Source organism: Dermacentor silvarum, chromosome 9 (genome assembly GCF_013339745.2).
Source record: "Dermacentor silvarum isolate Dsil-2018 chromosome 9, BIME_Dsil_1.4, whole genome shotgun sequence".
In the NCBI taxonomy this organism is placed as follows: Eukaryota; Metazoa; Arthropoda; class Arachnida; order Ixodida; family Ixodidae; genus Dermacentor; species Dermacentor silvarum.
Genome location: NC_051162.1, coordinates 81,060,076 through 81,087,883, shown reverse-complemented (window position 1 = coordinate 81,087,883; position 27,808 = coordinate 81,060,076). Strand labels below are relative to the sequence as shown.

The 27,808-nt window shown below is 46.4% G+C and overlaps 1 protein-coding gene across 2 annotated transcripts in view; it reads right to left on the bottom strand.

Annotated features, from left to right (window-relative positions):
* LOC125940140 (uncharacterized) overlaps nucleotides 1-27,808 on the bottom strand; it is a 70,316-nt gene that overhangs the window by 26,983 nt on the left and 15,525 nt on the right. For both annotated transcript variants that reach the window (XM_049655856.1, XM_049655855.1), the window contains exon 2: nucleotides 16,470-17,231. In XM_049655856.1, coding sequence (XP_049511813.1) covers nucleotides 16,470-17,231 — 762 coding nt within the window. The remainder of the gene's footprint in view (nucleotides 1-16,469; nucleotides 17,232-27,808) is intronic.

The following is a 27,808-nucleotide window of genomic DNA, read 5'->3' as shown; positions in this document are numbered from 1 at the left end:
GATACCTACAGTCAAAGTTTTATTTTAACAGCAAAGCTGTTTAAGCCAGCCGTAATTTGTGGAGCGTAGCCGTGGTAGTCATGGCCACCCAGAGGAGGGGGACACTCCTCCTCGCCAGCTCACTGCCTTCCCAACCCCTGCCTCTCTTCTCTCCGCGGCGCGCTGAGCCAGGAGAAAAAAAAGGTGAACGCTTGCACTAGGCCACGCAAAGCTCAAGACACAGCGAAGCTGGCCGATTGATATCGAGCGGCCAGCCTCCAACGCGTTCGGCGTCGGCAAGCAGCAGCGTTCTTGGCACTGTGCCAACCTTTGTTAGCCTGCATGCGTTTGTGGCATGACAGGAACGCTGTCGCTCGTAGGCGCCGATGCGTCCAGCGCTTGTCACTCGAAATGTCGCAAAAGGGAAGGTATCTCCGAAAGTGATCGCTCGAGAATACCTTCCTAGATGCGCAGTTAAGTTAAACCAAGTTAGAACCTAGCGGCAGCCAAGTTCTTACCTAGCAATAGCAGCCAGTAAGCTTCGCTGTGCCTAAGCTTTGCGCGACCGAGTGCAAACTTGCCTGATTTTTTTCCAGACTCCCAAATATACCAAGCATGTTGAAATCTGAACAATAATTACCGCACAGTCGTCATTTTTAACCGTACATGGCGCTGCTAGTAGAATAATTCCCGTGGAGACATGTAGAAGAACGGTCTATCATATTGACCGGTTGCTACAGTCCTAGTAAGGAAACAGTCAATCAGCAGTGATCCTCATACTTGCACGCCAGTTTAAACTGTCCAGTGTAATGAAAACTGAAAAAAAAAACACATTCCTAATGTATCATACAAAAGTGCCCGCATAAAACGTACAAACCCTACAAGCGGGAGCACTTGATTGCTGCTATTGAAATATTGCGTGAGATTTGAAGAAGATTGAAGTTTAGTGGCTATCAAACAGTGCTGAAATTGGCGAGCACTCCAAATGTTAGTCGCAGTAGCATTATATGCAATGCTTTACTCTGATTATCACGAACAGTCAGTGAATACTTTACCTTGACATAGTGAACCAACCAAATTTGTGGCTAGCTCAAAATTGAAGAGAGAAGTGACAATAGGAATATGACTACGTGCAGTTTTAAACTATACTTGCCACGCCCTAAAACTTTAAGTGGCCGCCATTCCATCGGGGAATCTACGACACAGACACAAGCGCCTGTACGCACCACGCAGTCTGCAATGTCGCCGCTGCTGGCAGGTAATTTTTGGTAAATCATGCAATGCAGAACACGAAAAACTGTCACCGAATGCGCACCGTGCCTTCCACACGGAAACATGTGGAATAAAAATGAAACATATGGAGGAAGGGATGGTGACATGAACGTGGCTTGGTCCCTCCATTCTTGCAGAGGTGTGTAGGAATGTGGTTTGCGCACGCTAGTAGAGGCAAAGGAAAATGTTCCCTATTGGCATTGACGCTCACCTCCTCACAGCATGGCAACACAGCATTTCAACTTATACCGTTTCCTCTAAAAATGAGCCAATCTGAAAAACATTATTGCTGTGAAACGCCGCTTTCACAGGGCTTTGCAACGTACGTAGTACATGCAAAATTTTTGGACTGGACCCCGCGTGGGGTCCTTAAAACCCAGCTTTCGGAGTGTTAGCCAACACCGCTCATCAACAGGGCTGCCGGTCCGACATAAAATACACCTTCAATTCTTATTGAAGACTGTCTTTTTGGGCTAGTTCAGATCAATTTGGGTATCGTGGATTCAGGCTATATAACTTCTTTCGTATGGTAAATTAGACAATTTCAGACACTTTAGTAAATGGAAGCCAGGTAAAAAGGCGTCCAGATGGAGCTGGGAACAAAATACGCGCCAAGTTAGCCGGGAGCTGTGTACGCAGCAGTAAAAATGATTAGTTATGAAAAAATAGACTAAAATGAAACCCACATACGCTTGTTGAAGACAGCGCGTGCCTGAAGAGGGAACCAGAGGATACCGTTTTATTATGGGCCCCTCCTGCAGATAATAGTCTAAAAATGTGTGCCGATCCCGAAGGTTGTGCAGCGTCATGAACAATCCGCATAGTGCAGTAATCCGCCAAACAAGAGCCTGTTATTTTTCAGGGACAACCGCTGTTGACTCGCCTTTCGCATATGTTTAAACAACGTATTAGGGACTTTGCTCCGCGTTACATAGATTTTCACCAAATGTGTCAAACCTATGAAAAGGCTACATGCATCCTGAAGATGCCGAACCAGACAAGTTCACAGAAACATGGAGGCTTGAAGCAATCTACAATGGTTGGAATGTTGCTGAAGGTAACGTTTCAACAAAACCTTGTGTTGGAAGAGCTGCTGAAAGCAGTTACTGCCCTGACGAAGACAATTTCCATCAATGAGAATTTGACTCCAGCAGCATCCCTTGTGTAAATCACAAAAAGTTGCACTTTTATAAAACAGTCATAAAGGTAGACCGAGCTCAAGCACCCTAATAAATACCGCCTGTACAGAGTGTTAGCTTTTTCTAAGCAGGTATACGTACTGCCATTTGAAAGCAGCGAAAAAAGGCAGACCGCATCTTTAAGAGACCCTTTTTATTTACAATTCGCAAGTAAAACAAGCCAACGCGAAAAGTGAATTACAACTTCGAAGCCTGAACTAGTGCGCAGACGCACATTATAAAAAGTTGGAAGGCGATTAAACCTCCAGTTGAAGTCGATGAAATAAATTCTTCCTGAGGGAGTTGGCTGTGATATAGGGGTGCAGTCACAGCGCATCACAGTTTATTGCGTCACTCCTCGCGCCAGGAGTGTTGACTCGTTTTTACTGCCCTATCTGTGTGATCGGCCCACATGTTGACGTATGAGGAGCGAAATATTTTAAATAATATCCTGGAATTCAGCATGTCAAAACTACGATACGATTATGAGGCACGCCGTAATGGGGGACACGCCTCTTTGGCGTAATGGTCACAATATTATGTGCTACAGTATTACAGTATTCTGTGCTAGAGGTCTTCTGTTCAAATCCGGCCATCGGACAATTTTACTGATTTCTTTTATTTAAAAAAATCGCAACTTCGCGCACAGGGCGAAATAATGAATGTAATAGCAACATTTAGAATATTGCACGAAGGCTCGTAGCTTTAGTGGGAACGTGAAATCTGGCTAAACCTAACCTGGCTAAGTAAGCATGCGTGGCATGCCGCGCGCACGCACACGCACACGCACGCGCACGCGCACGCACGCGCAAGCACGCACGCACGCGCAAGCACAAGCACGCGCAAGCACAAGCACGCGCAAGCACAAGCACGCACGCGTCCCGATACCGCCCGGTGCCCCTGGCATTGAGCTGCAGCTTGCGCCGCGCACGCACCAGCTCGTTGATGCTGCGTCTGCACCACGCAGTGGTCTTGGCGCGTAAGCTAAGCAAGTTCGCCTTGTTTCAGTGCGATTCGCGTTATACAGGAGCTTCTCGACTGGTGTTGTAGCATTTGCCACGTGGGGATACGTTTGCGCGATGGAAGGTACGGCAGTCCAGAAGGCTCGCGATGTGGCTGAAGGGCTCGGCCTGACAGTCCCAACGTGGGAGCGGCCCGCGTCAACCCAGGGTTTACCTTCAGGACTCAATAAAGTTCTCCATACCATACCATGGAAGGTACAGTCGAGTGCAAAATATTAGAGACCACGGGAGCGGCGACCAAACTGCATGGCTGCGCCTTCTGGCGGCTGCGCGCCGAAGTTCGAGAGCGTGTACTGCGCGCGCGCGTCCTTTCTTACCTGCCAGCCTGCTGGTTCGCTCGTTTCAACCGCGCGCGCACCGGAACGCGTGAGAGAACGCAAGGTGTCACTTCTGCAGTCGCCGTCGAATCGGCCGAGCGCAAAAGACATCGCTGCTTTCTAACCTTATCGCAAAACTCGATGTCAGAAAAAGTGACGCAAAGCATGTTTTTCGCACCGCGGAGCGTCAACAAGTAAGGCGCAGAGAGTGGCGCGCTCCGAGCGATGCCAGTGCAAATGAAGTGTTTTCGTCACGATATGACGATATCATCACTCGGCCGATTCGACGGCGACTGCAGAAGTGACGCCTTGCGCTCTCTCACGCGTTCCGGTGCGCGCGCGGTTGTAGCGAGCGAACGAGCAGGCTGGCAGGTAAGAAAGGACGCGCGTGCGCAGTAGCGCTCTCGAACTTCGGCGCGCAGCCGTCAGAAGGCGCAGCCATGCAGTTTGGTCTAGGGTGCCTCGATGCCAGCGCCGCCGTTCAGGGTGGTGCCAACCTTTGACCGCCCCCGCGCCGCCGCTTTCTCGCTGCGACGCCATATTGTGTCACAGCGAGCTGTTGTGATTGCTTGGTGCCGGTGCTGAGTTCGAGGCACAGTGCGCGCGGATGCTTCGCGGACGCTTCTACTTGCTAGACAGTGTTCAGCCGCATGACTGACAAGCTATCAAGTGCATCGTGTCGACATGACGGGCTGTTGTGTTCCCAAGTGCGCCGGATCGACGCGTAAAGGACTGCGTTGTTTTCGCTTCCCCCGGGACCCAGAGCGACGGAAGAGATGGGAAGCCCAAGTAAAGCGCGATCACTGGAAGGCGACGGATAACTCGTGCATTTGTGAGGTAAGTGTCAAGAATGTTTAGACTACCGCACCGTGTTTTTCATTTAAATAAGAAAGTATTCTCTGATCCTCGCTCACGTACCTATGTTCGCTCACGAACTAAGTAAGCACTGCACCGATGCTGTCTGAGTAGCGTATGGTTTGCGAGCGCGCGTCGCATAGGCTTTTTTCGTTTTGATGGGCGCAGTCTGTACCCTTATTTTAAGGACTGACGAAGATGCTTAGCCGCGAAATAGTCTTACATTAGCTACGAATCGTCACGTAAGCCACCTATTTTCCTTTTTCACGGGAAGCACACATCGTGTGTGTCTCTTGTTTCTTTTTTTTCTTTTTTCGGTACTGGTTATTTGGGACTAAAGAACGCAGTGCTTCGTCTGGGGAGAGCGGCTGTTTTGTACGTGGTAAGCGAAACATTGTGATTTTCTCTGATTTCTCAGGAGATATCTTGCGGACCTCAGGGTGTTACGTTACATAGCTGATTTTTTAGACTTGTACATATTTGTAGCGTGGTGATCGTAAGCCGATGGTCATTCGTGCTCATTCCCGATCGTAGTGGGTACTGTGACGGTCTTTACATGCCTGTGCACGGTATGCCCAGGTGTAGTAGAGTTAAGGGGCATCATGGGACCAAAATGTTTCGGCGCTTTCTGGCATGGTGTCTGTTGTAGCCTGTGCATTTCTTCGAAACGTGTGAAGCGAGGTAAGCGAAGCACTGTAATGGGTTCTCTGTATTTACAAGGCAACTTTTCATATCAATAATCACTTTTGTTGTTTTACCTGTACTTAGAAACACTTTGAAGAGGACCAGTACGAGGGAAATCGACAGGATGGGCGCCGTCTGTTAAAGTCAACAGCCCTACATCATCATGGACTATATTTTCGAAGTGAAAAACATTGCTAATCTGTATTTGACTGTCTTAGTTTCATTTACGGTTTTTGTACGTGATATGTATGCAGTGTTGTTTATTTTTTCAATGTAGTTATCAGTGTTCTAATGGTTATTTATGAAATGTTCTGTACTCGCCATCGATGTGTTTGGCTGATGCGACGTATTCGATGGTAGCTGATGTATGTATTCTGGCTGGATATCTTGATTAATATTATCCGCGGTTGCGTTTTCTTGTTTGCATTCTCGTTTTCGATTTATATTGTGTGTAATAAGGTTGATGTACTCACTTGAACCCCCCCCCCCCCCCCATGTAATGAATAAAAAAAAAAAACTCTCTCTATCCCGAATTGTGTGTCGAGCCTACCTTGCGAATTAATTTTTTTATCTCGTCTTTCAACATAGCCTTCAGGCGCCACACAGTACATATAATTTTTCATGTACATATCTCTTTCATGATTGATTGTACTAGACATTATAAGTAAATGTATTTTGTGCATCGTTTGATTTCTTGTGTGTACTACGCAAGATTGACACAGACAAGTTACGTTGCATTTTTCTCTACAGCACTAACTAAACCTTATTTTCACATCGCAGTTATTTTTACACCAGCTTAATCCTGTCAGCACACAGTTTTGTGGGCAAAAAAAGCAAAAATTGCGCGTAGATATCGTCAAATAATTGCAACGAACGCGAAGAGCACGCGCAACGCAAGGGAAACTAACCGCCGTGCGCGAGTGGCTGGCTACGGTAAAGGAGGCGTGACGTGTAAACCAAAATACAACAGCGAAAAAGAAAAACTTCCACACACAGGGGGTCGCAAACCTTATATACCAAGCATCGAAGCGCAAAAAAAATAGTGCGTATTTTAAACATACACACGGCATATTAAATGTGATTGAATTAGGCAACTTGGGGCATGTTCCCGGCGCCATACATTTACGTCTTCGACGAGTTAACGGCTATTGGTTATAAATATATGCAGATGGGACACCGATAAAAAAATCCTTATCAAGGCAAAGCACTTGGAAGCGCGCCGCGAGTAACACTTTATGAACGCAAGCGTAGCTGAGTCTCAGCTCGTGTGACACAATATGGCGGCGCCAGCGGGGTTGTCTCCACCCTGGACGGCGGCGCTGGGCATCGAGGCACCCTAGTTTGGTCTAAAGCCCCTTGATGTTAGAAAGTAGCGACACTCTCCCCCCCGTGCGCGCTTTCCTCCTCAATTCTCCTCGGATTTCTCCCCCTCACCGGGCCGGCGCGGCCCTGAACCCTCCAGTGGCTCGCTGCAGCCGCATTAGAATCAATGCGCGCGCTTGTTTATTCGGCCCTTTCAAGCGTTGTATGGGAATTTATCCCTTGTGAAACTGTCATGACGAAAGTACGTTTCCGATAGAACGTCGTGACATTTTTTTTTAGGACGCTTCGATAAATAGAAGCGGAAGCGCTCCGAAAAAATGAGTACCAAGCAGTGGCTGAGCCACTTGGATAGTCCGTAACGCGGAGGTGTATTGGGTGCATACAATATAAGCAGCGTAGAGTATAAACTAGAATTTGGTTCACAATATTCGCTCTTAAAATGCTCAGAGAAGGTAACCAAGAAGAAATGTGATAGTTTACTTAAAGTGAATTCGCCAAAATGAGTGGGCCAAAAGCCTTTGTATCAATGCCACTGTGCAAAATACGTGCTGTGTTTGCGAAACAGCCAACATAGAACTTTACACACGCGCCTGTATTCCGTCACTATGAAACGACGAGAAATTACATTCAATCACCTCTGGGAGTAACCTAAGTCTCTATCTCAAAAAACAACAACAACAACAACAAAAGGCTGATTGCTTACACGGAAACTGCTAAGACTGGCACTTGATAATTAACTTACAGACTTCAAGATAGCAAGTTAATCAGAATTGAGGGAGATTATCAGAAGCGCGTGGCTTGTACTTAATGAGCATGCGCGAATAATACATAATACCACTTATCTACATATATATGGCGGTTCATGCCTTCGCAACATAAAGTACGTAAAGAAAAAGAAATGCTCGCAGTATTGAAACTTTGCAAAGATACAATAAGCACGCAATAAGAGTAAAATAGTTCCTTGACTTCACAAGTATCAGGCGCAAGGATCACACGCACACACACACGCGCGCGCGCACACACATACACGCACACACGCACGCACATACACAAACACGCACACACACACGCACACAACTACAAAATATGAGTTACAGGCATTAACTCACACATTACATACATTTGAAAACTAACGCACGCGCGAAAACACAAAAAGCTTTGTCACGGGTCGAAGAGTCAACAAAAATTTGAGCCGCCTCACTTTAAGAAAAAAACTATATGCACAGTTATCGGTGCTCTGTACTGAACTGAACGAAGAGTCCGGCTATGCGAAGAGCATTAAAATCTTCATGCAACTTCATCCGCAAATATGAGGAAAGCTGCAACATTCGCCTCGCAAAGAACAGCGTGCTTAGAAGGGGCGAAATCCCTTCTCCAGATGTTATGGAGCCACTGCTTCCGACGCACGACATTCCGTTCACCTCGGGGGATATAAAATAAGGCTTGCCCTTTCTCTGACCTGCTGCTGCAGTGAAACGCGCAGCAGCAAGGCATTTTTACTGAAAACGAAGCTCAGATTCCTACGAAAGGATGGAAAAACTTGGGAAACACACGTTCGGAGCGGCAGGGCGACCACTACTTGGACTGCTCATGGCGAGCGGGAGAAACCAAAGGCGCGCGAAAGCAAGTTCCGCGCAGTTTTCGTGACGTCAGGGTCACCTGACCGGGTAGTCGCGCGCGCCGCAGCCATTCAGCGTGGCGGATGCGCTGCCTCCGCGAAAGAGGGGGAGAAAAGGAGGAGGTTGACCGCGCCGGCGAGGGTGTGGCGGCGTAGATCAAAGCGTGTCGCTACTTTCTAACATCAAGGGGCTTTAGTTTGGTCGCCGCTCCCGTGGTCTCTAATATTTTGCACTCGACTGTACGTGGGGCTTCGCTGCATAAACTCGGCCCTAACAGGTACTACGATGGCCACTACGTGTGGGAAAACGTTGGCACAAGCTAGCCAGGTCTGCGTAGCGGTGTTACGATTCATTCCAGAAAGCAAAGCTGTCTAGCATGTGCGATTGAAACATGAACGGGCGTACACATATATCGCCACCCTGCGTTCAAAATTTCACGCAAAGAGAAAGTGCGCATTTATTGTAAGTAATGTTCTGCCGAAAACATCAAAACTAAATAACGCACAATTTTTCGTACCTATTGAGGATAGCGAAGGATCGCATATAGTGTTCATGTAATTCATATGGCAATAAAACGCGGCAACCGCCTGAACGTGCCCTGAGGCTCGCGGGAAATGTAAAAAAAATGCTGGAATAGACTTTAAAAATTGTACTGCCGTAGTAGATACATGTATGTGTATCTATCCTGGATACATATGATACTGATTGCCTACTGGGTAATTTGAAAAGTCTCCTAGGTTTCACCCCACATCACCACATCACACCCCACATCAGCGTTGCCAAATTTGCGTGCAGAAAATATTACGCAACGTGCTAAACTACAAGCAATACATGCAAACCAGTGTTTCTGGGGAATTAGGCTGGGAGATGGAAGCAATTTGACTGTCATAGAAGCGCGCATACAGGACATGCACACCCCACACTTTTATGTGGAGCGACTGCAGTTGCACAATAGAAGTTGGCACCTGTGTTCTGTATTTGTGATTTCCCTTGATAAATTATTTCATAAAGATTTTAGGTTGTGTTACTTGAAATACTGATACAAGCTGCAAAAAAAAAAAGACTACCTTAGGACTAACTAGCTCATCTTCTGCAAGGTATTTCGAAGACAATGTCTGTGTGAAAGAGTTACACACATTTATGCATTGGATATGTTATTCTTAGGACATGATGCCAAACCTATCCTCATCAACAGCTGGCGTGGAATGCTGCGGTGCGCTTGTGTGTGCGCGCGCTCCGACTGTTCTCGCGATAGATCTATTTTCATTTTATTAAACCTTGTTTCTTCCAACATCGTTTACACGTCAGAAGTGGGATAAGATTGCGATCCTTAAATGATTGACAAGGCCATCGAACATTCGTGTGTGAATGTTACCGTTCAGAGTTCGAGAAACGCGCTACTGCGGAGGACGGCAAGCTATGGAGAGCCCTGAGCACCAGCGGAGTCCGTGGGCATCTTGGAAGTGTGGACGCAAGTGGTGCGTGAGAACCAACAGATACTCGAGAAATTTGTAACGCAGGGGCCCATACGAATGACTCTGGACACATCAGCAACCTGTGTCAACCTTATCCGGGCTCGAGGGCGACATTGCTGCAAAGGAATGAATTGTAGATTTCAACCAAACAGCAAGCTTGGCGTGGTGGAGCGAGGGGGAAAAGCTCACCGTGGTGAAATTAAGTCTGTCGGGTCCTGCGCGCAACTGGCAGCATACCACGGGAGGTAGTTGTTCTTCACGGCAGTCCTGGGAAGCTCTCTGCCGAGATGTCTACGTTCGTCAACCATCGAAAATACAAGAGCAGTGCACGCTCATGGAAGAGGGCGACAACAAAAAGGGGAGCACTACGAGAACTACTACCATGAGAAAGAAAACTTTGTGCGCTTTGGCCTAAGTGTCGAGGAAAAAAAAAGAAATCGTCACAGGGCTGGTGTCGAGAGACTTAAATAACGCCATGAGGAACGGTGGCCACAATTCCAATAATGACTTCCTGCGCAACACTACCAGTTATGAGTGCTTCGAGAAAAACCGCGAAGCGAAGTTCACGCCAGATCGAAGACACAGGGATGAGAAGCCTGCGCAATTTTCGAAGACAAACGAACCGCAGTCACGACAGGACGAGAACGTCGCGATGCAAACATGCCTGCAGGGACCAAAATGCTGCAGTTGTGAAGAATGCTCATCTCGCACGGAGATTGCCCAATTCCATGACTTGAAAGGAAATGGCGAACCAGCAGCCACTCTTCTGGACACTGGTGCAGAAATCACCTTGATCAAGTCAAATATACCATGTAGATACGCAAACGAGTAACCAACACAAATAACTGAGCAGTCACGCGGTAGTGGTGGAACTTGCGAAACAATGGAAAAGCTCGAGGCTAATTTAGAAGTTGACAGCAACTGGTTCAAGGACGTGAGGAAGCACGTAGTTCCAGACGATGCCATCACAGGGCTTGACATTATCTTAAGAACGAACATCATTGACACACCCAATGTTGTGCTGCTGAGGAAAGAAGGCATCACCATGCTGCTGGATGAGCGAGATGTCACTGTACTCAGCGAGATTGAAATCAGCAGCGACCATGAGCGAGTGGCCTTGTCTACATGTGAAAAGATCAAGCTTGAACGTAACACGGTTCAATAAGGTACCATGGTCTCAGATTTTGACATTGTGTGGAACCAAACGGTCTTGTGCTTTTCTCTAAGCCAATGAGTCTGGCTACTTGTGTACACTGAAAGATGGAAAGACAAGCCTCCCGATCATGAATCTACTGCACTCAGACATCTCCTTGAAAAAAAGGTCATGAAGTCAAACGTGGTGATCCTGTTGAACTTGAGAATCCTGGTGGGCCAGCATCTTCTCTGCAAGTGGTCAACTACGTTGAACGATCAGCAAAGGCGAGATCACCAAGAAAGGCTGAGGAAGTCAAGGTCGGGCCGTCTATGACAGACGCACAGAAAGAAGAATAGCATTTACTGCACACAAATGAGCTCGGATGCACGCCTGGGGCGACCATGACAATTTAGGAAAAGAACGGGAAGTACACCAGTGAGTCGACCCCCTTATCGAGCTTCATCGGAAGAACGACAGTTGCTTCGGCAAATCATCGACGAGCTCAAGCCCTGTGGACAAATCCGAGACCGTATGAGTAGAGCAGTCAAGTCATTTTAATGAAAAACAAAAAAAAATGAAAGAAAAGGAAAGTCGAAGTCAAGACAAAGTGAGCAACGACGAACAAGACCACGATATATCCAGAAATATGTTAATGGCGCAAGTTGGAATACGCTAGCGTAAGACAGGGGTAATTGGAGATCGCAGGGAGAGGCCTTCGTCCTGCAGTCGACATAAAATATAGGCTGATGATGATGATGATGATGATGACGATGTTAATGACTCACTGAGGACAACCAGTATGCCAGAACGGTCGAGTGTTATCCTTAGGTGGTGCTGTCAAATCTATCATTAGCAGTTGGTGTGGAACGCTGTATTGTGCTAGTGTGTGCGCGTGCTCTGACTGTTCTCGCGATGCATCCCTTTTCATTTTATTAAACCTTCTTTGTTCCAACATCGTTTACAAGTATGTTTCTAGCCTCTTTCAGGAGCTCATCCGAAGGTTTATGCAGTGTAAAGAAATGTGGGCCGATATGCACTAATGTTTGTGTGTGTGTTGCGCTCCAATGGCCACTGACTCCGACGGCCACTGATAAACAAAATTATCCCATGGTGAGATTGAAGATGATTGAGAAGAAGAAGAAGAAGTCGAAGAGAGCGGACGTGCTGTCACCTCGGCTTCGTCCTTTTTCGATGCTCCGCTGGATAATTTTGGGAGTACAATGAAACGAAGCATATCACTGGATATATCACTTTGAGGCTAATGCACTCTCTTGCTTTCTGCCACTTCACTTACGTGGCCGGATTATTCAATTGGAAACAGGCAGAACTTAACAAAACCAATGTCATAATCAGAAAACTTGTTAAAATAGCCCTAGGGATACCGAGTACCGCTGCAACTGACAAGCTCATGAGTCTAGGAGTCCACAACACAATGGAAGAAATCACTGAGGCCCAACAGCTAGCGCAATACGAAAGACTGAAGAAACACGAGCAGGCAGAAAGATATTACAGACAATAGGTGTAGAATCTAATAGATCAAGGAGCCCAAGAGAGGCTGAAGTGGAATTAAATAGTGAAGTTAGGGATAGGATCAGAACCAACCCTCTTGCCAGAAACATGCATCCAGAATATAATATCAAAAGGAGAAAGGCAAGAGCTAAAGCACTCTTGCAGGAGATAGAACAGTAGAACCAACTGGCAGCTATAGTTGATGCTGCCTGGGTGAAAGGTAAAGAAGCCTATACGGCCATTGTATCAAATTCGCAAGGAAAGGTGCAAGACGCTATCACTATTTTACCAAGGAACCCATGGTGGCGGAACAAGTGGCAATTGCTCTAGCCATCAGGAGTAATAATTTGGCCTTCATTTACAGTGATTCAAAAACCGCTATAAAAGGTTTCGATAAAGGCTACGTAGCTGGAGTTGCCACTAAAATCTTTGAAAACATTACGATTAGGAGAACGGATATCCAATGGTTTCCTGCGCATATGGGGAAAGTGGGCGAGACTCGGGTAAGCCTTAACGAGGTTGCGCATGACTTGGCACGAGGACTTGCTAACCGTGACAGCCATAACCGAGCCGTTCACCATCAGGCCGGGGAATATAGAGATAATTTAATAACTTATGAGATAATCAAACATTATCTAGTACGCAGGCAACTCCCATTGCCACACTCAAAACTAAACAGGGCTCAGGCAGTCTCGCTGCGCTTATTGCAAACGGGTACATACCCCACGCCGTACCACATTAACAAAATATATCCAGAGAGGGAGATTAGGATGGAATGTAATGATTGTAATGGCATCATTGAAATCAAACATATGCTCGCGGGGTGCCCCGCAACTCTTCCCAGCCTCCTGGAAGAATGGACTCGATGGGAAAAAAGAATACAAAGCCCATTGCTTCAAGACCAACTAAGGGCTGTCCAGAGGGCTCATGATGTTGCTGAAGGGCTTGGCCTGACAGTGCCAACGTGGGAGCGGCCCGCCTCGGCTTAAGTCGAGCCTCCGGACCTCTTTAAATAAAGTTTACACACACATGGTCAGATTGGAACAGTGCACCTCTAACCCAGAAGCTGATACTGTAAACAGTATGCCATGGATGTCTTACTCCACTATGGCGTGCCGCATGAACAGATCGTAATTCTGTGATGTAAAACTGCACAATATTGTTACGGGAAGATTTCCAGGAAAGGGGGTTTATTTACACTATTGTTTCACTTCTTCCTCGTCTCGTCGGGTCTATGCTTCTGCATCTTCTTTGTCCGCCGGACAACTGGCTCATAACAATATCAAAATTTAGTATTAGCTGATAATACATCATCACTGATTCCGAATATAGAGCAGTATAAAAATGTGGCAGTTCGCGAAGAGATTGCAGTAAAAAAAATGGCCGCTATTCCTACTCCTCTCACTCACGGGGTGACGCGATAGAGTTCCTTGCACACACAGTTCGCGCCAATCTCATTCCAATCTTGCCCAGCAAGAACTTTCTTTTGATCGACATGAACTGTTGATTGAATGGCACTCTAGCTTTCTTTTAAATATTCGGTCACTAATATTCTGCAATGAAACGTTCAGTATTACTTCGAATAAAAATTGTTGCCTACAATATTGCTATTCGAAGGTTTTGCATATATACTGTTCTCGGCTAAAGTAATTGTAAGCAGAAAATTACGCGGCATTGCGATGTAGTATTCTTCAGAACGCCTGCTATCCTTCGAATTCAACTGAGTTAGTTGGCTAGATGCTTATGTATCAGGAGAAGAGATGCAGGAGCAACGCGGTTGACGATTGCCGGAAGAAATCATGTACGGTATTATCACATTATCAGCGTTCACGCTATCACATTCCGAAGGTTTTCTTAGCAGACCTTTGACCGAATGTAACAGCCTATTCGTTAACTGTTACCTGCAATTTTTAAAAAGTAAAGATGGTAACACAAACTGAATCTGTAACTATGGACTGTCCTGTAGTTTGCAACAAAATTTCAACGCTTTCCCCCACAAATATATTTAGTGCACTGATTATATATTCCTGAAAGATTGAATTTTGTTCTGGCCACAACTTTTGACGTCATAATTGTATTACAAATTGACAGCGCCTACATTATTCCTCGTAAAGGAATCTAGTGTTGGTGCACTAAAAACGCTATTTCTTGCTGGTATACGTACGCGAGGGCGATTGACAACGCGTGCGCAGTAATAAGACACCGAACTCTAAGAACGACTCAATCCACAACGACCGTGTCAAATAATAATCAATCAAGCTAAATGCATAAACACAGGCAATCCGAAGGATGATTGTGCACCACACTGTGTAGAACTGTGTAGCATTTCGTGGACTTACGCCTACCGGCCATCACAGAATATGTATACAAAGACGCGAGCGACTGATATTTGACAGAACTTTTTTTTTCTATAGTCTACCGTTCTAAGGTGACGTCCATCGCAATCAAACTGCCTCGGAAGCTCTGCGCAGATCCTGCGTTTTCTTTTAACATATTTTTCCTTGTAGCCACTGTTTTCCCCAAGCATTTTGTACACATGGTTAACTGCTGTACAGGCACTGCGTGTACAGTGACCCACGTAGGTACTTCGCCACATCAGAGTAATTTCAGGCTGCTTTATTTACAGCAAAGCTGTATACGTCAACCATCTAAGGAAATTTTCGTGTAGGCTTAAGCAAAAACGCTAGGCTAAAAATTGAATAAAAACAGCATATATCCTTTGAAATCAGGCATAAAGCATACAGCTCAGCACTCGTTTTCAAAAGAAAACAAGAAAACTAGCATCAAAACCACATGATGGATGATAAGGCGAGTGTGAACAATGGGAACACCCTCCGACGCGTTCGGGTGGAGATTAGGTTTGGAGCTGCTTCGAAAAGGGTTGGCGTCATTCAAGACCCTTATAGAACCAGTCTCTCTGCTTTCACCCTTTGTAGAGCCACGTGTGTCAATTCAAGTGACGTCACAATGGGTAATCGTTGTGAGTGTCGTTTACAGCGTTCCTCCTCCCGCATGTGTTTCCCGGTAAAGATTACGGTTGCATAAGCTACTCCGAGTGGAAAAGTACCCAAAGGCAAAGAAATCACGTAGTGACGTCACCACGGTCTAGCAACTCAATCAGTTCATTCCAGGCTACCATGGGTAGACTATGGAAAGTAAAGATGGCAGAAGAAAAGCGTGAATAAAAAGTCGTTGTGAAGTAATAAAGGGTGTGGTTAAATACATTTCACTTGTGTCTAGTTTCACTCTTTGTAGAGCCACATGTGTGAATTCACGTCACAATGGGTAATCGTTGTGGGTGTCGTTTACAGCTTCGCTGTCCAACCACCTTCACAGCATGGATTGGAGCCACAGTTTTGTTTGTTTGTTTGCTTTCGCCAATGCGACAAAGGAGTCAACACAGTTCGGTTATTACCTGAACATTTCACGCATAGTGGTATCAGCATGCTGCCACTCATGCACGTTCTAATTGGAAGTTTTGTGGCACCATAAATGGACATAAAACCACCAGGCTTACATTGTGCTAAAAGCTACCGTAAAAAAAACATTCACAACAAACCCGCTTCATGAGAACAATTTCGCTGCTAGAATGACAGATTTAGAAGCACCAAAAATTTGAAGGTTCGACGTCTTAATTATGTCGTGAGAAGTTGTGCAAAACCGTGAGGAGAAAGCACGCGCACAATTTTTAACATCCAACCATTTTATTATGCTTTCAGTTACCTTGAACGAAAAAGTTTGGTATGAAAGGTATATAGCGTGAAGGCGCAATCATCAATGCTTCTAGAGATAACAGTGGTCTACTTCGAATATTCGCGTAAAGAGCTGCCATGTAATTATGAGAATTTTGTTAGGAAGGCAACAATGTGTTCATTAGAGTCAATTAGAATGTCTTAAGGGCTAGTTGGTTCATTATAATGACCGGTGGCTACATTCGCTAAATTGGGAAACAGGATGCCACACAACAGGAGACACACGGAAAGATTGCCCGTAGTCTGCGCTTGACCCTTCCGTCTGTCTCTGTGTGGTGTACCGTTTCCCAATTTTGCGCATGTAGCAATCAGTCGTTAACAATGTGTTGACTGAGAGACATTCACTTACCGGTATGATGTTCATCAACTTAAGCACTGATGTCTTGGTCTTTTTCAGTCGACCGGCTATCACTGTCAAAGGATGGCGGGAAGTTACTGCAGGTAATGTCGGGTCATGTTGAATCTTGGGGATCAGTGATAAAGGTTTTGGCCGGTTTGGTGCTAAAGCGAGTGGCACGGAAGGTAGGGCGAAGCTGAATGTCGTGGTTGGTTCATCACTGCGACTTGGATCGCTGCTATTCGGCTGAGTAGCAGGACCTTTTGACAACTCCGCTGATTCCAATTCACCGCTTCTCGAACTGCCAGACATTTCAATACTTTGGGGGTCGGGTTCGACATCTGACTTGGTTGGGGTCGATGATGAGGCCAAGTCTTCCAGTTGACTTAATGTTGACACGCTGTCTGAATCACTACTGTGGTAGTCTCCACTGCTGCGTTGGACTCTTGATATTTTCTGAAGGCCACTAGGTCCTGGTAAGTCTAGTGCGTGAACATTCACCGTTTGTGCATCCCCACTGACCCACGGGCTACTGCGATTGAGGTCTGCGTGTGGTTGACCAGAGTCGGCAGGTGCTTTTTCTTTGCCGATGCTGCTTGAATGGGTAGGCTCAGCCAACTTCACAATAATTCTTGCAAAGGAACTTCTAGTGGTGCTTCTCCGGCGTGGCGCAATGAATGCAAGCAGTCTCTGCCATCGGCCACCAAAACCAGAATCTTCAGAGTCCACTGGACTCGCTGATGTCCCGGCAGAAGCAGCTACCGAGACATCGCCCTGAAAGAGTACAAATCCTAATGAGCTGACAGGCTACGAGTGCTTTGACCTAAAAATGAAGTAGATTTTTTTGCCGTGACACACACACACACACGGCAAATCTTTGAGGAACTCGCATTATCTACCTGTGAGTCTACTGATTTTCAAAATGATGCCTATTGATAACTAAACTGCTGAAAATGCATATCACACGCGCGCGAAACGCGCACGAAACGTACGCACGCGCGCACAGCGCACGATGATCTGGTCAGGCCGCGGACATTGGAGCGAGTTTTGTGTCCGTGCGACACCACACTCGCAGATTGTACTCGCCACACAAAACCATGAGCGCTGCTTTGATATGCAAAATGTACGTGTATGTATGTGCGTATGTATAGATCATATATATGTATGTATGTATGTGCGTATGTATAGATCATATGTATGTATGTGCGTATGTATAGATCATATGTATGTATGTATGTATGTATGTGCGTATGTATGTATGTATGTATGTATGTATGTATGTATGTATGTATGCATGCATATATGAACAAGAAGAAAGGGAACCGAGGGGCCCGATTTTTATTAATCATGTCATAAGAAGCCAACAAACAATGACACCAAGGACAACATAGGGAAAATCACTTGTACTTACGAATTCAATTAAAGAAAGTGATAACTTATCAGAAATTAAAGTGGATGAAGAAACAAATGCCCGCAGGTGGGGAACGATCCCACGTCTTCGCATTACACGTGCGATGCTCTCTCCATTGAGGTATCGCGGAGTCGTTTTCCCACCCACTTTCTGGGGTATTTATGTTTTACAACTAGAACTCACCCTAAGGGGTGAGTGGTGGCGCTGGCTAACACTCCCAGGGTGAGTTCTACGGTGCGTTCCCCACCTACGGACAGTTGTTTTTTCATCCACTTGAATTTCTGTTAATTTATCACTTTCTTCAATTAAATTAGTAAGTACAAGTGATTTTTCCTATGTTGTTCTTCGTGTCATTGTTTGTTGGCTTCTTATGATATGATTAATAAAAATCGGGCCCCTGGGTTCCCTTTTCTTCTCGTTCATTACATAACGAGGGCTCGAATCCGGCAACATTGATGCCTTCAGGTAGCATATGTGGGTTTATTGACCAGTTGCCACCACCCAAAAAGATGACGTGCTCGCGACGCCTGCGGTAGAAAGGATGTTGCACATCCGCCCCTAAGTTTGTGATGATGATGATTATATTTGGTGTTTTGTGGCGCAAGGGCCAAGTGTGGCCAAAGAGCGCCAAGAGAATGAATGGTATGTTTGCCATGATCAGTGAGTTCCGATGACAGGATGCAATGTGGCTGTAAAGGGGCCTAAGAACAAATCGCGGTATAGAAGCGTAAAACATATATCGAGTAGAATTATGGCAGTGAGATGTGGAATGATCTATGGGTAGTGAATGGATGAGAAATGGTCATGGTGCTTAGAGTATTAAGAGTATAAAAGTAGCACGACGCCTACCGGAGGCCTTTGTAGACAAAGACCAGGAGGCACGTGCTTTCTTTAATAAAATACCGCAGGAGCGGCCTCTCCAGAGAGGCTGTGCTACAAGTCACCTGGATATGTAACAAGTTAGGTATATCCTTTAAGAACGTGATAACGGATTGGTATTTAAAAAGAGGCTCATTGCCCAAAAATATGCAGGGATGCAATGGTAGATTCTGCCGTAATGGTAATAGAAAATGTCTTTTTCTCTGAGGCTCCAGTCCAGGGCATTGCAGGAGGACGTGAAGTACACCGAGTGGCTTGCCACATTCATCACAGACAGGCGGATCGCCACCGGACAATAAGTATGCGTGTGTACTGTATGTGTGTCCTATTCTGAGTCTGCAAAGTGTAACCTGTGTGCGGCGTGTCTTCGATTCTGGTGGCCAATGAGCGAGATGAGGCTTGATAGTGTGTAATTTGTTGCTCGTTTTTCTGTCCCACAGACGTTGCCAGTAGGCCCTGACCTTTTTCTTGAGAAAGGGTTTTATGTCCATTACAGGGACAGCTATGGGTGGAGTGGCAGCGTCTGTGCGAACGGATGTGGCTAGCTTGTCGGCCAACTCCTTCCCTTCGATCTCGCCGTGCCCTGGCACCAAGCAGAGCACAATTTGCTGCTTCGATACATACGCGGTGCAAATGGTGGAATACAGAGCTATAATTACGGGGTTTCTGTGCCTACTTAGAGTTTTTAAACATTTCAATAAGCTCAAAGAGTCAGTATAAATGACTGCCTTCTGTCTGTCTAACTGTTTGATGTGTTTAACCACCGCCAGGATGGCGTAGGCCTCCGCTGTAAAGATGGTTATGTTTGGGTGTAGAGCTCCCACAGCCGAAAAGGATGGACCGACCGTCGCGTAAGACAAGCCAGCGAGCGACTTTGAAGCGTCAGTAAAATATTCCGGGCAAGAGTACTTGTGCTGCAATTCGAGGAAGTGCATACGGATATGTACTACCGGCGCATGCTTTGTAACCTCAATGAAGGGCAGATCACAGTCCATCAGCTGCCACTGCCATGGCGGCAGCTGTACAGGAGGGGGCATGACATCGTGGTCGTAGAGCGACACATCCATTTCTTCGGCAAGACTTCTTACTCGCAGTGCGTAGGGCCTTCTCACGGAGGGGCGGTTCTGAAAGGTTTGGGCACTGGACAGATCATTTATGGTTGTGTAGGTAGGGTGCGTATTGTTTGAGTTCACTTTTAGGAAATATGCAAAGGATAAGTACGTTCTCTGCAGATGGAGCGACCATTCATTTGATTCACCGTAGAGGCTTTCTACGGGGCTTGTTCTGAACGCACCTGTAGAAAGTCGGATACCTAGATGGTGGACAGGGTCCAACATCTTCAAGGCGCTCAGCGCCGCAGAGTGATATATAATGGAACCGTAGTCTGTACGGGACCGGATGAGGCTCTTATAGAGATTCAATAGACATCTTGTGTCACTACCCCACGCAGTGCGAGACAACACTTTAAAGATGTTCATTGTTTTCATGCACTTGTTTCTTAGGTACTTTAGAAGTGGGATAAATGTTAGCTTCGCGTCTAGAATTACGTCCAAGAATTTGTGTTCCGTTTTTACAGGCAGACCCTCACTCTGCATCTCGATGTTGGGATCAGGGTGCAGACCTCTTTTTCTGGAAAAGAGGACGCATGTGGACTTTTGTGGGTTAAGCCTAAACCCATTCTCGTCTGCCCACTTACGCAGCTTGTTCAGACCAAGTTGAACCTGTCGCTCACAGATTGCAAGGCTACATGAGGTGAACCCTATCTGTACATCGTCGACATATACTGAATAAAATATGTTGCGTGGGATGTACAGACGCAGAGAGTTCATTTTTATGATAGAAAGGGTGCAACTGAGCACACCACCCTGTGGTACTCCAGTTTCCTGCACATATGGTACTGATAAGGCATTACCCACACGAACACGGAATATGCGGTTGGACAGGTAACTTTCAATGATATTCAACATATTTCCACGTATTCCAAAGTGTGCGAGGTCTCTCAGTATTCCGAACCGCCACGTGATGTCGTATGCTTTTTCCATATCGAGGAAAACAGACAGGAAGAACTGCTTGTTGACAAAAGCCTCACGAATCTGAGCCTCTATGCGTATCAGATGGTCAGTGGTGGATCGGCCATCGCGAAACCCACATTGGTATGGGTCAAGCAGCTTATTTGATTCTAGGAAATGTATCAGACGGTGGTTTATCATCTTCTCGAAGACTTTGCAGATGCAGCTTGTTTGAGCTATGGGCCGATAGCTGGATACGGACGATGGGTCCTTGCCCTGCTTTAGGATAGGGATCACTATGGCCTCTTTCCAGGCAGAGGGGATCTCGCCGGAGGTCCATATAGAGTTATAGAGACAAAGAAGGGTCTTCTTCGTTTCAGAGGACAGGTTTTTCAACATTTCGTATAGTATGCGGTCAGAGCCTGGGGCAGATTGTTTGCAACAGGTGAGTGATGCATGCAGCTCTGCAAGAGAGAAAGATAAGTTATATTGCTCGTTCCCGGTGCTCTTTCGGTCTAGTTTCTGTTTTTATATTGCTGTTTTGTATTTCATAAATGCTAGAGAGTAGTGTGATGAACTGGACACATGTTCAAAATGTGCACCCAGATGGTTCGCTTGGTCCTCCACGCTGTCTCCCTGCGTGTGTACCAGGGGAGGCGGATGTGTTTGTCGTCCTCTTACTCTATTGACCCTGTTCCAAACCTTGGCCTCATCCATGTACGAATTGATGCTTGATAAAAATTTTTGCCAGCTGCCTCTTCTGGCTTGTCTGCGCGTTCTGCTACTTTGGGACTTGATTTTTTTGAAATTGACAATGTTTTCAGTAGTAGCTGAATCGCGAAGCTGCCTCCATGCTTTGTTCTGCTGCCTATGTGCGTTCCGGCATTGTTCATTCCACCATGGGACACGGCGATTGCTAGAAAGTCCACTTGTTTGGGGAATACACTTAAAAGCTGCATCAATTATGAAATTAGTAAAATATTCGACGGCACCGTCAATTCCGAGCGATGAAATGTCAGCCTACGATAGCGTATTGGTAAGTGTTTGGAATTTCTCCCAGTCCGCTGCATCGACCTTCCACCGGGGAACGTGTGGTGGAGATTCGTATTGTCTTGGTGTTCTCAGCAGTATTGGGAAATGGTCGCTCCCATAAGGGTTTTTTTATAACTTTCCATTCAAGTTCAGGAAATATGGATGGAGAAGCTACGCTGAGATCTATAGAAGAAAAAGTTTTGTTTCCAAGACAATAATATGTAGGTTCTTTTTTGTTCAGCAGACACGCACCGGATGAGAAAAGAAAGCCTTCAATTAGATGGACTCGCGCATCGATGCGAGAGTCGCCCCACAGACCGCTGTGTGCATTGATATCCCCAAGAACAAGATAAGGTTCTGGCAATTCGTCTATAAAGGACTGAAATTCATGTTTGTGTAAATGGTAATGTGGGGTTATGTAAAGCGAGCAAACGGTGACGAGTTTGTTTAGGAGAACAAGTCGAACTGCCACTGCTTCAAGTGGCGTTTGCAGCTTTAAACGTTGACACGCTATGCTTTTGTGAATTATAACGGCAACACCGCCTGAAGATGCAAGAGCATCATCGCGGTCTTTACGAAACGTAACATACTGTCGGAGAAAGTTTGTATGTTCCAATTTTAGGTTAGTTTCCTGTACACACAGCACTTTTGGATTGTGTTCGTGGAGAAGTTCTTGCACATCATCGAGGTTCCTAAGAACGCCTCTGACGTTCCATTGTATGGTTTGTGTTTCCATACTGAAAGTAAATTGGTGCTGTGTGTACTAAAAAGAAGGAATTGTTGCCTTAGATTACAGAGCCCTTTCGAGGCCCTGTAACGCGGGATTTGTCCTTTTTGAAGCGGTCGAGGGAGCCTCGCCGCTCCTTAGGCGCTTGGTGCGCCGTCGGGATGGGTGTAGTGTCCATTGCCTCATGTGGGGCGCCGGACACGCGCTCTTGCGAGCGAGAAATTTCGCGAGAAAGTCTCGCCGCGAAGGACGAGACCTTTGTGCCCACCAGCCCGGAGGTCGATGGGGCTGCCTTTGGGCCCGAGCTGCGCCGGCTGTTGCCAGCGGCAGCAGGGGCCGGAGAGGGTGAGGCAGCCTTGACCGCGCCCACCGTGGGCGCTGCTGGCGGTCCTGCCAGTTCACTACTCGAAGCGCAGGATGTCGCCGTGGACTGTTGTGGTGCCGGTAACCCTAGGGTAACCGGGCTTGTTTGCTGGTTGGGTGGGGTAGGCTTGGCTCCTTCCACCCCGGGGGCAGGGGTTCATAAGCCACAGCTCGCTGCGTGCGGGCTGGGCAGGTGGCAGTGGCCGCTGCGACGCTGCCCCCCGACGCGCCACATCAGCATAAGATGTGCTGTGGAAAAGTGAGCACCTCTTACGGGCTTCCTTGAAAGAAACATTTTCTTTTACTTTTAGGGTGATTATGTCATTTGCTTTTTTCCAGTTTGCACAGGAACGTGACTAGGATGCGTGGTCACCACTGCAGTTCACACAGTGAGGAGTGCCACTACAGTTGTCGGAGGAGTGGCCCTGTACTCCACACCCTGCACAAGTTATTTGACCACGACAGCTCTGTGAGCCATGGCCAAATCTTTGGCATTGGAAGCACCGTCTAGGGTTAGGGACATATGGTTGAACAGTTAACCTAATGTATCCTGTTTCGATGGTTTCAGGCAGAACGCTAGATCCAAATGTGAGGACAAGATGTTTGGTGGGGATTTCTTTGCTGTCCGGTCTGATGATGATGTGTTTTACATTGGTGACATTTTGATCTTTCCACCCTTCCAGGAGTTCTGCTTCTGATAATTCTAGGAGGTCTGCTTCTGATACGACTCCACGTGAGCTATTCATTGATCGGTGTGGTGATACAGAAATTGGTACGTTGCCGAACGTCACAAGATTGCCGAGTTTCTCATACTGTTGTATCTGAGGGACCTCAAGAAGAAGGTCTCCGCTAGCCATTTTGATCACTTTGTAACCTGAGCCTAAAGCTTGCGTCAAAGATTTCGCAACTATGAATGGAGAAAGGGATCTGGCCGGTTTTGCAGCGTTTTCACTGTGTACAACATGGTATTTCGGATAGATTTCTTTTGGTCGGTTGGAATACAGGCAAAGTTCATCGGTGCGTCCCCTCTTTAGAGGGTGACAATCAAGTAGGCGGGGAAATGCTGGTGTTCCCATAACGGTTTGTTTTATTTCGGCGGCAATGGTGGCCACCCACCACGGAGCCCAACTAGGGGACGCTGCAGTGCTTAACGCGTAAGTCTGCAGGCGCCAACCGTACATTGCCACTATAACCTAATACATTATACCCAAGGGAGGGCACACAAACAAGGTTAACCCAAGCCGCCTATGAAAATTAGTAAGTGACAGAAGAGATGATAGGATAGTTAAAGAAAAGAGACAGGAAAGCAAAAGCCCCCCCCCCCCCCCCCCCTAGGTTTGTGAGTGGTGGCGCTGTCTAACACTTCCAGGGTGAGCTCTAGTTGTAAAACATAAATACCCCAGAAAGTGGATGGGAAAACGGCTGCGCGGCAGCTCAATGGTGAGAGCATCGCACGCGTAATGCGAAGACGTGGGTTCGTTCCCCACCTGCGGACAGTTGTTTTTCATCCGCTTTAATTTGTGTTAATCACTTTCTTTATTTCAATTAGGAAGTACAAGTGGTTTTCCCTGTGTTGTCCGTGGTGTCATTGTTTGTTGGCTTCTTATGATACGATATATATATATATATATATATATATATATATATATATTTACTGTTACTCACGGAGAGTTGCTTGAATTTCTGTTCCGTAAATATGGAACAGAAACATGGAACGCCAAGTCACAAGCTTTCTGGTTCCGGCTCAAGGCACAACAGCCGCACTATTCTGCAATGGCCTTAAGTATAGCGGAAATCGACTTTAAACAACCTTTTAGATAGCATAAATACAGGTAGTAGACTGGGCGCCCCGAAAAGCAATCCCAATGCCCGGCGTGCCTTCATTTAGCTGGCAGATAGACTAGTTGAAGATCTGGACGCCATCGGCAACGAATTAATAATCGTTGTTTTGGGACGCTTGAAATACTGGCTAAAATATACGAAACATAGCATAAGCTGCGAAATAAGCCGGGCCTTAGCCAAAATTTATCAATATAACATCACGTGGTCGACGCGGACAGCAATTACTACTTTCACTCGGGTTGATCTGGGAAAGAGGCCGATCAAGAGTGACAGTTGATTTGAATGTATGTTTGCTTGCATATCAACGCTTGAAATACAGAAACAAAAGCACTTTTCTCAGCCAAAAGCTCATTTCAGATCCAACATAAAAATAAAAAAAGATCTGAACATTATAGATACCGCAGTCCGTTTTATTGTAGGAAAGTAGTCGTATTGTAGGAAAGTAGTCTTATTGTAGGAAAGTAGAAACTAGTAGTAGTAGTAGTAAACGCTTATTCCATGAAAGGGATTGAAGGTTGAGTGGGTGGGGCCCTCAGTCCAGGGCTCCACTGGCCTTAGCGGCTCGCTGGGCTTGGTCGAGGAGAGCCAGTTGGCTCTCCCGTTTCGTGCTAGCAAGCCAGGTCTCCCACTGCTTGTTTCTGGGTATTAGCCCTAATTTGGGGGAATTTATAATTAGCGGCCGCGAATTGCACTCCCACGTAATGTGGGCAAGAGTGGGCCGCTCCCCACACCATGGACAGATGTCCGCGTAATGTGTGGGGCTTATATGGTGTGGTCGGTATAGATTTGTGTACATGTTCGTTTGTAGTCGAATTTGTAGGAAGCTAAGCGCAAATAACTAAGCGGAGAAGCAGGAATTGGCACTGGATGGCCACAGACGAATGCTGTTAAGTGCATGTAGTAATTTCAATTTTCAAAACCTCCGTTTATTTTCTATGTCTTGTTCCCATCAGTGAATACACCAACGAATGGATGTGGAGGATTGTTCCTGGAAATTCCATAATACAAGTTCAATTGGCACGCATAAAGAGCAAAAAGTGGGAGCGTAAATTGAAGTACGTCGAGCAGAACATAAGCGCTAATTACACTGTATTACACTTGTAGAGAACGAAAACAGCTTTTCTTAAATCACTGTCAAAATGAGACAGCGTCAGGCACCAGGTCGTCGTGGTTGAAAGACACTTATCGCTACTATCATCATCATCAGATTATGTCCACTGCAGGCCGACGAAGGCATCTCCCTGTGATGTTCAATTTCCCCTCTCTTGCGCTAGCTGATCCCTACTTGCGCCTGCAAATTTGCTTACTTCATCACCCTACCTAGTTTTCTGCCGTCCTCAACTGCACTTCCCTTCTTTGATTTCCATTCTGTAGCTCTAATGGTCCACCGGTTATCCATCCTACGCGTTACATGGCCTGCCCAGCTGTATTTCTTCCGCTTAACGTCCACTAGAATATGGGCTATCCCCGTTTGTTCTCTGATCCACACCGCAGCGTAAAACTCCTGCATACGAATTGCCTGGAGTGTTAGGAGGCCAGACGCGTCTTGGAGATCAACCTTCCAGCAAAGTAATGGTTTAAATTGAGATTATACTGCCGTAAATGGTGACCTGATCAGGAAGTTACGGGCATAGACAAATATGATCGCTCGAAAAACTATATTCAATCTGAGTCGCTCACTTCACCTTAACGGCGAAAGCAGCCATGCGACACCTTTTCTATACCAATATACTTGCGCCGAGACTTTTTTGAGACTGGCCGAGACTGGCCTAGCTGTGAACTTGACTAGCATTGCAGCGATCAGAGAGGAGCAGCTTGCGCGTTAAATCGAGCACGAGCGTAAACGTTGAAAAAAATCGCTCTTGGTTATAAAGTGTAAAGGGATGTCGCTTTGAAGCAAGGTTGTGAGCGGACACAAAAATCAGTGTAATAAACGTTGGGGACAAGTGTAGAAAATTTATTATTCCACAGAAAGTACGGAAAGGGAAGCAATCACGAGCAAAACGTTCCGATGTGAAGTGTTCAATGTGAAGTGCTTGCGAAGTGTTCGAGCGCGCCCGAAAATAATTGCCAGCGGTAAAGCAACAATCCTTGAGCTACTCCAAGCTAAAAAAATACCAATGCACCCACACCAACTGCCATACGTATAACGAACGACACCATTATAGTACAATACACAACCACATTACTAAAAGGGATACTGAAAAGACAGCAAAAAAAAAAAAAACGGGCTATTCCTCTGCTCTGAAGGTGGATTACCAGCGAAGCAGTTTAGCACATGACATAGAGATGACACAGAATTTGGATGAAAGGTATGAGCAGATTTGATTTCTCTTGAGTGGCGACGGCGGTCACCCCAGAGAAAGAGACACGCACTCACTTTTTTTGCTCAGCAGCATACATTCGCGTGGAACACTACCGTCACCTCGGGGAGCCGGAGGAAACTAGACACCCAGGACGGGACCACCGCGCAGGGAGAGCGGACGCAAGCTAGGCACGTAAGCGCTTGGAACGACGACAAAGAGAGGGCGGTGCGAGCGTACACATGGTCGACGCTGGTCGCACAGCGGTAAATCTTTGAGGAACCCTTACTATCTACCTGTGAGTATACTGATCTTGAAAAAGATGCCTATTGATATCTAATCGACTGAAAATGCATATCCAAGTGATGAAACGTATAGGCATTTGCATAGAATAAAGCGATATTGCATCATATTAGGGAGCTGAGTTCTTGCAGACGCTGATCGGTTGACGGACACGAAAAATGCATAGAATGCTTGCCATAGACACCTTTGCCCAAAAAAGCTCTAACTTGCCCGAAATTAGTAAAAAAAAAATTGAGACCCTTCTCCTACCGGGAACACGGGGGGCACGCGAAGCTTTCGTACGCTCAAAATTGGGTGTCCCCTTCCCGGGCCTCGGGATTTGCTGCCCTTCGTTGACACTTGGCTTCGGTAAGACGGGCTGTTAACGTGGGATTCGTGGCATCCCGCTGTAACCGAGCCTGGGCTTGGCCTGCCTTGAACGCAGGATCTGCACGACGAGCGGGAGCATGCTCCCGGCGACGTTGCGGGGTCCTCGTCGAAAG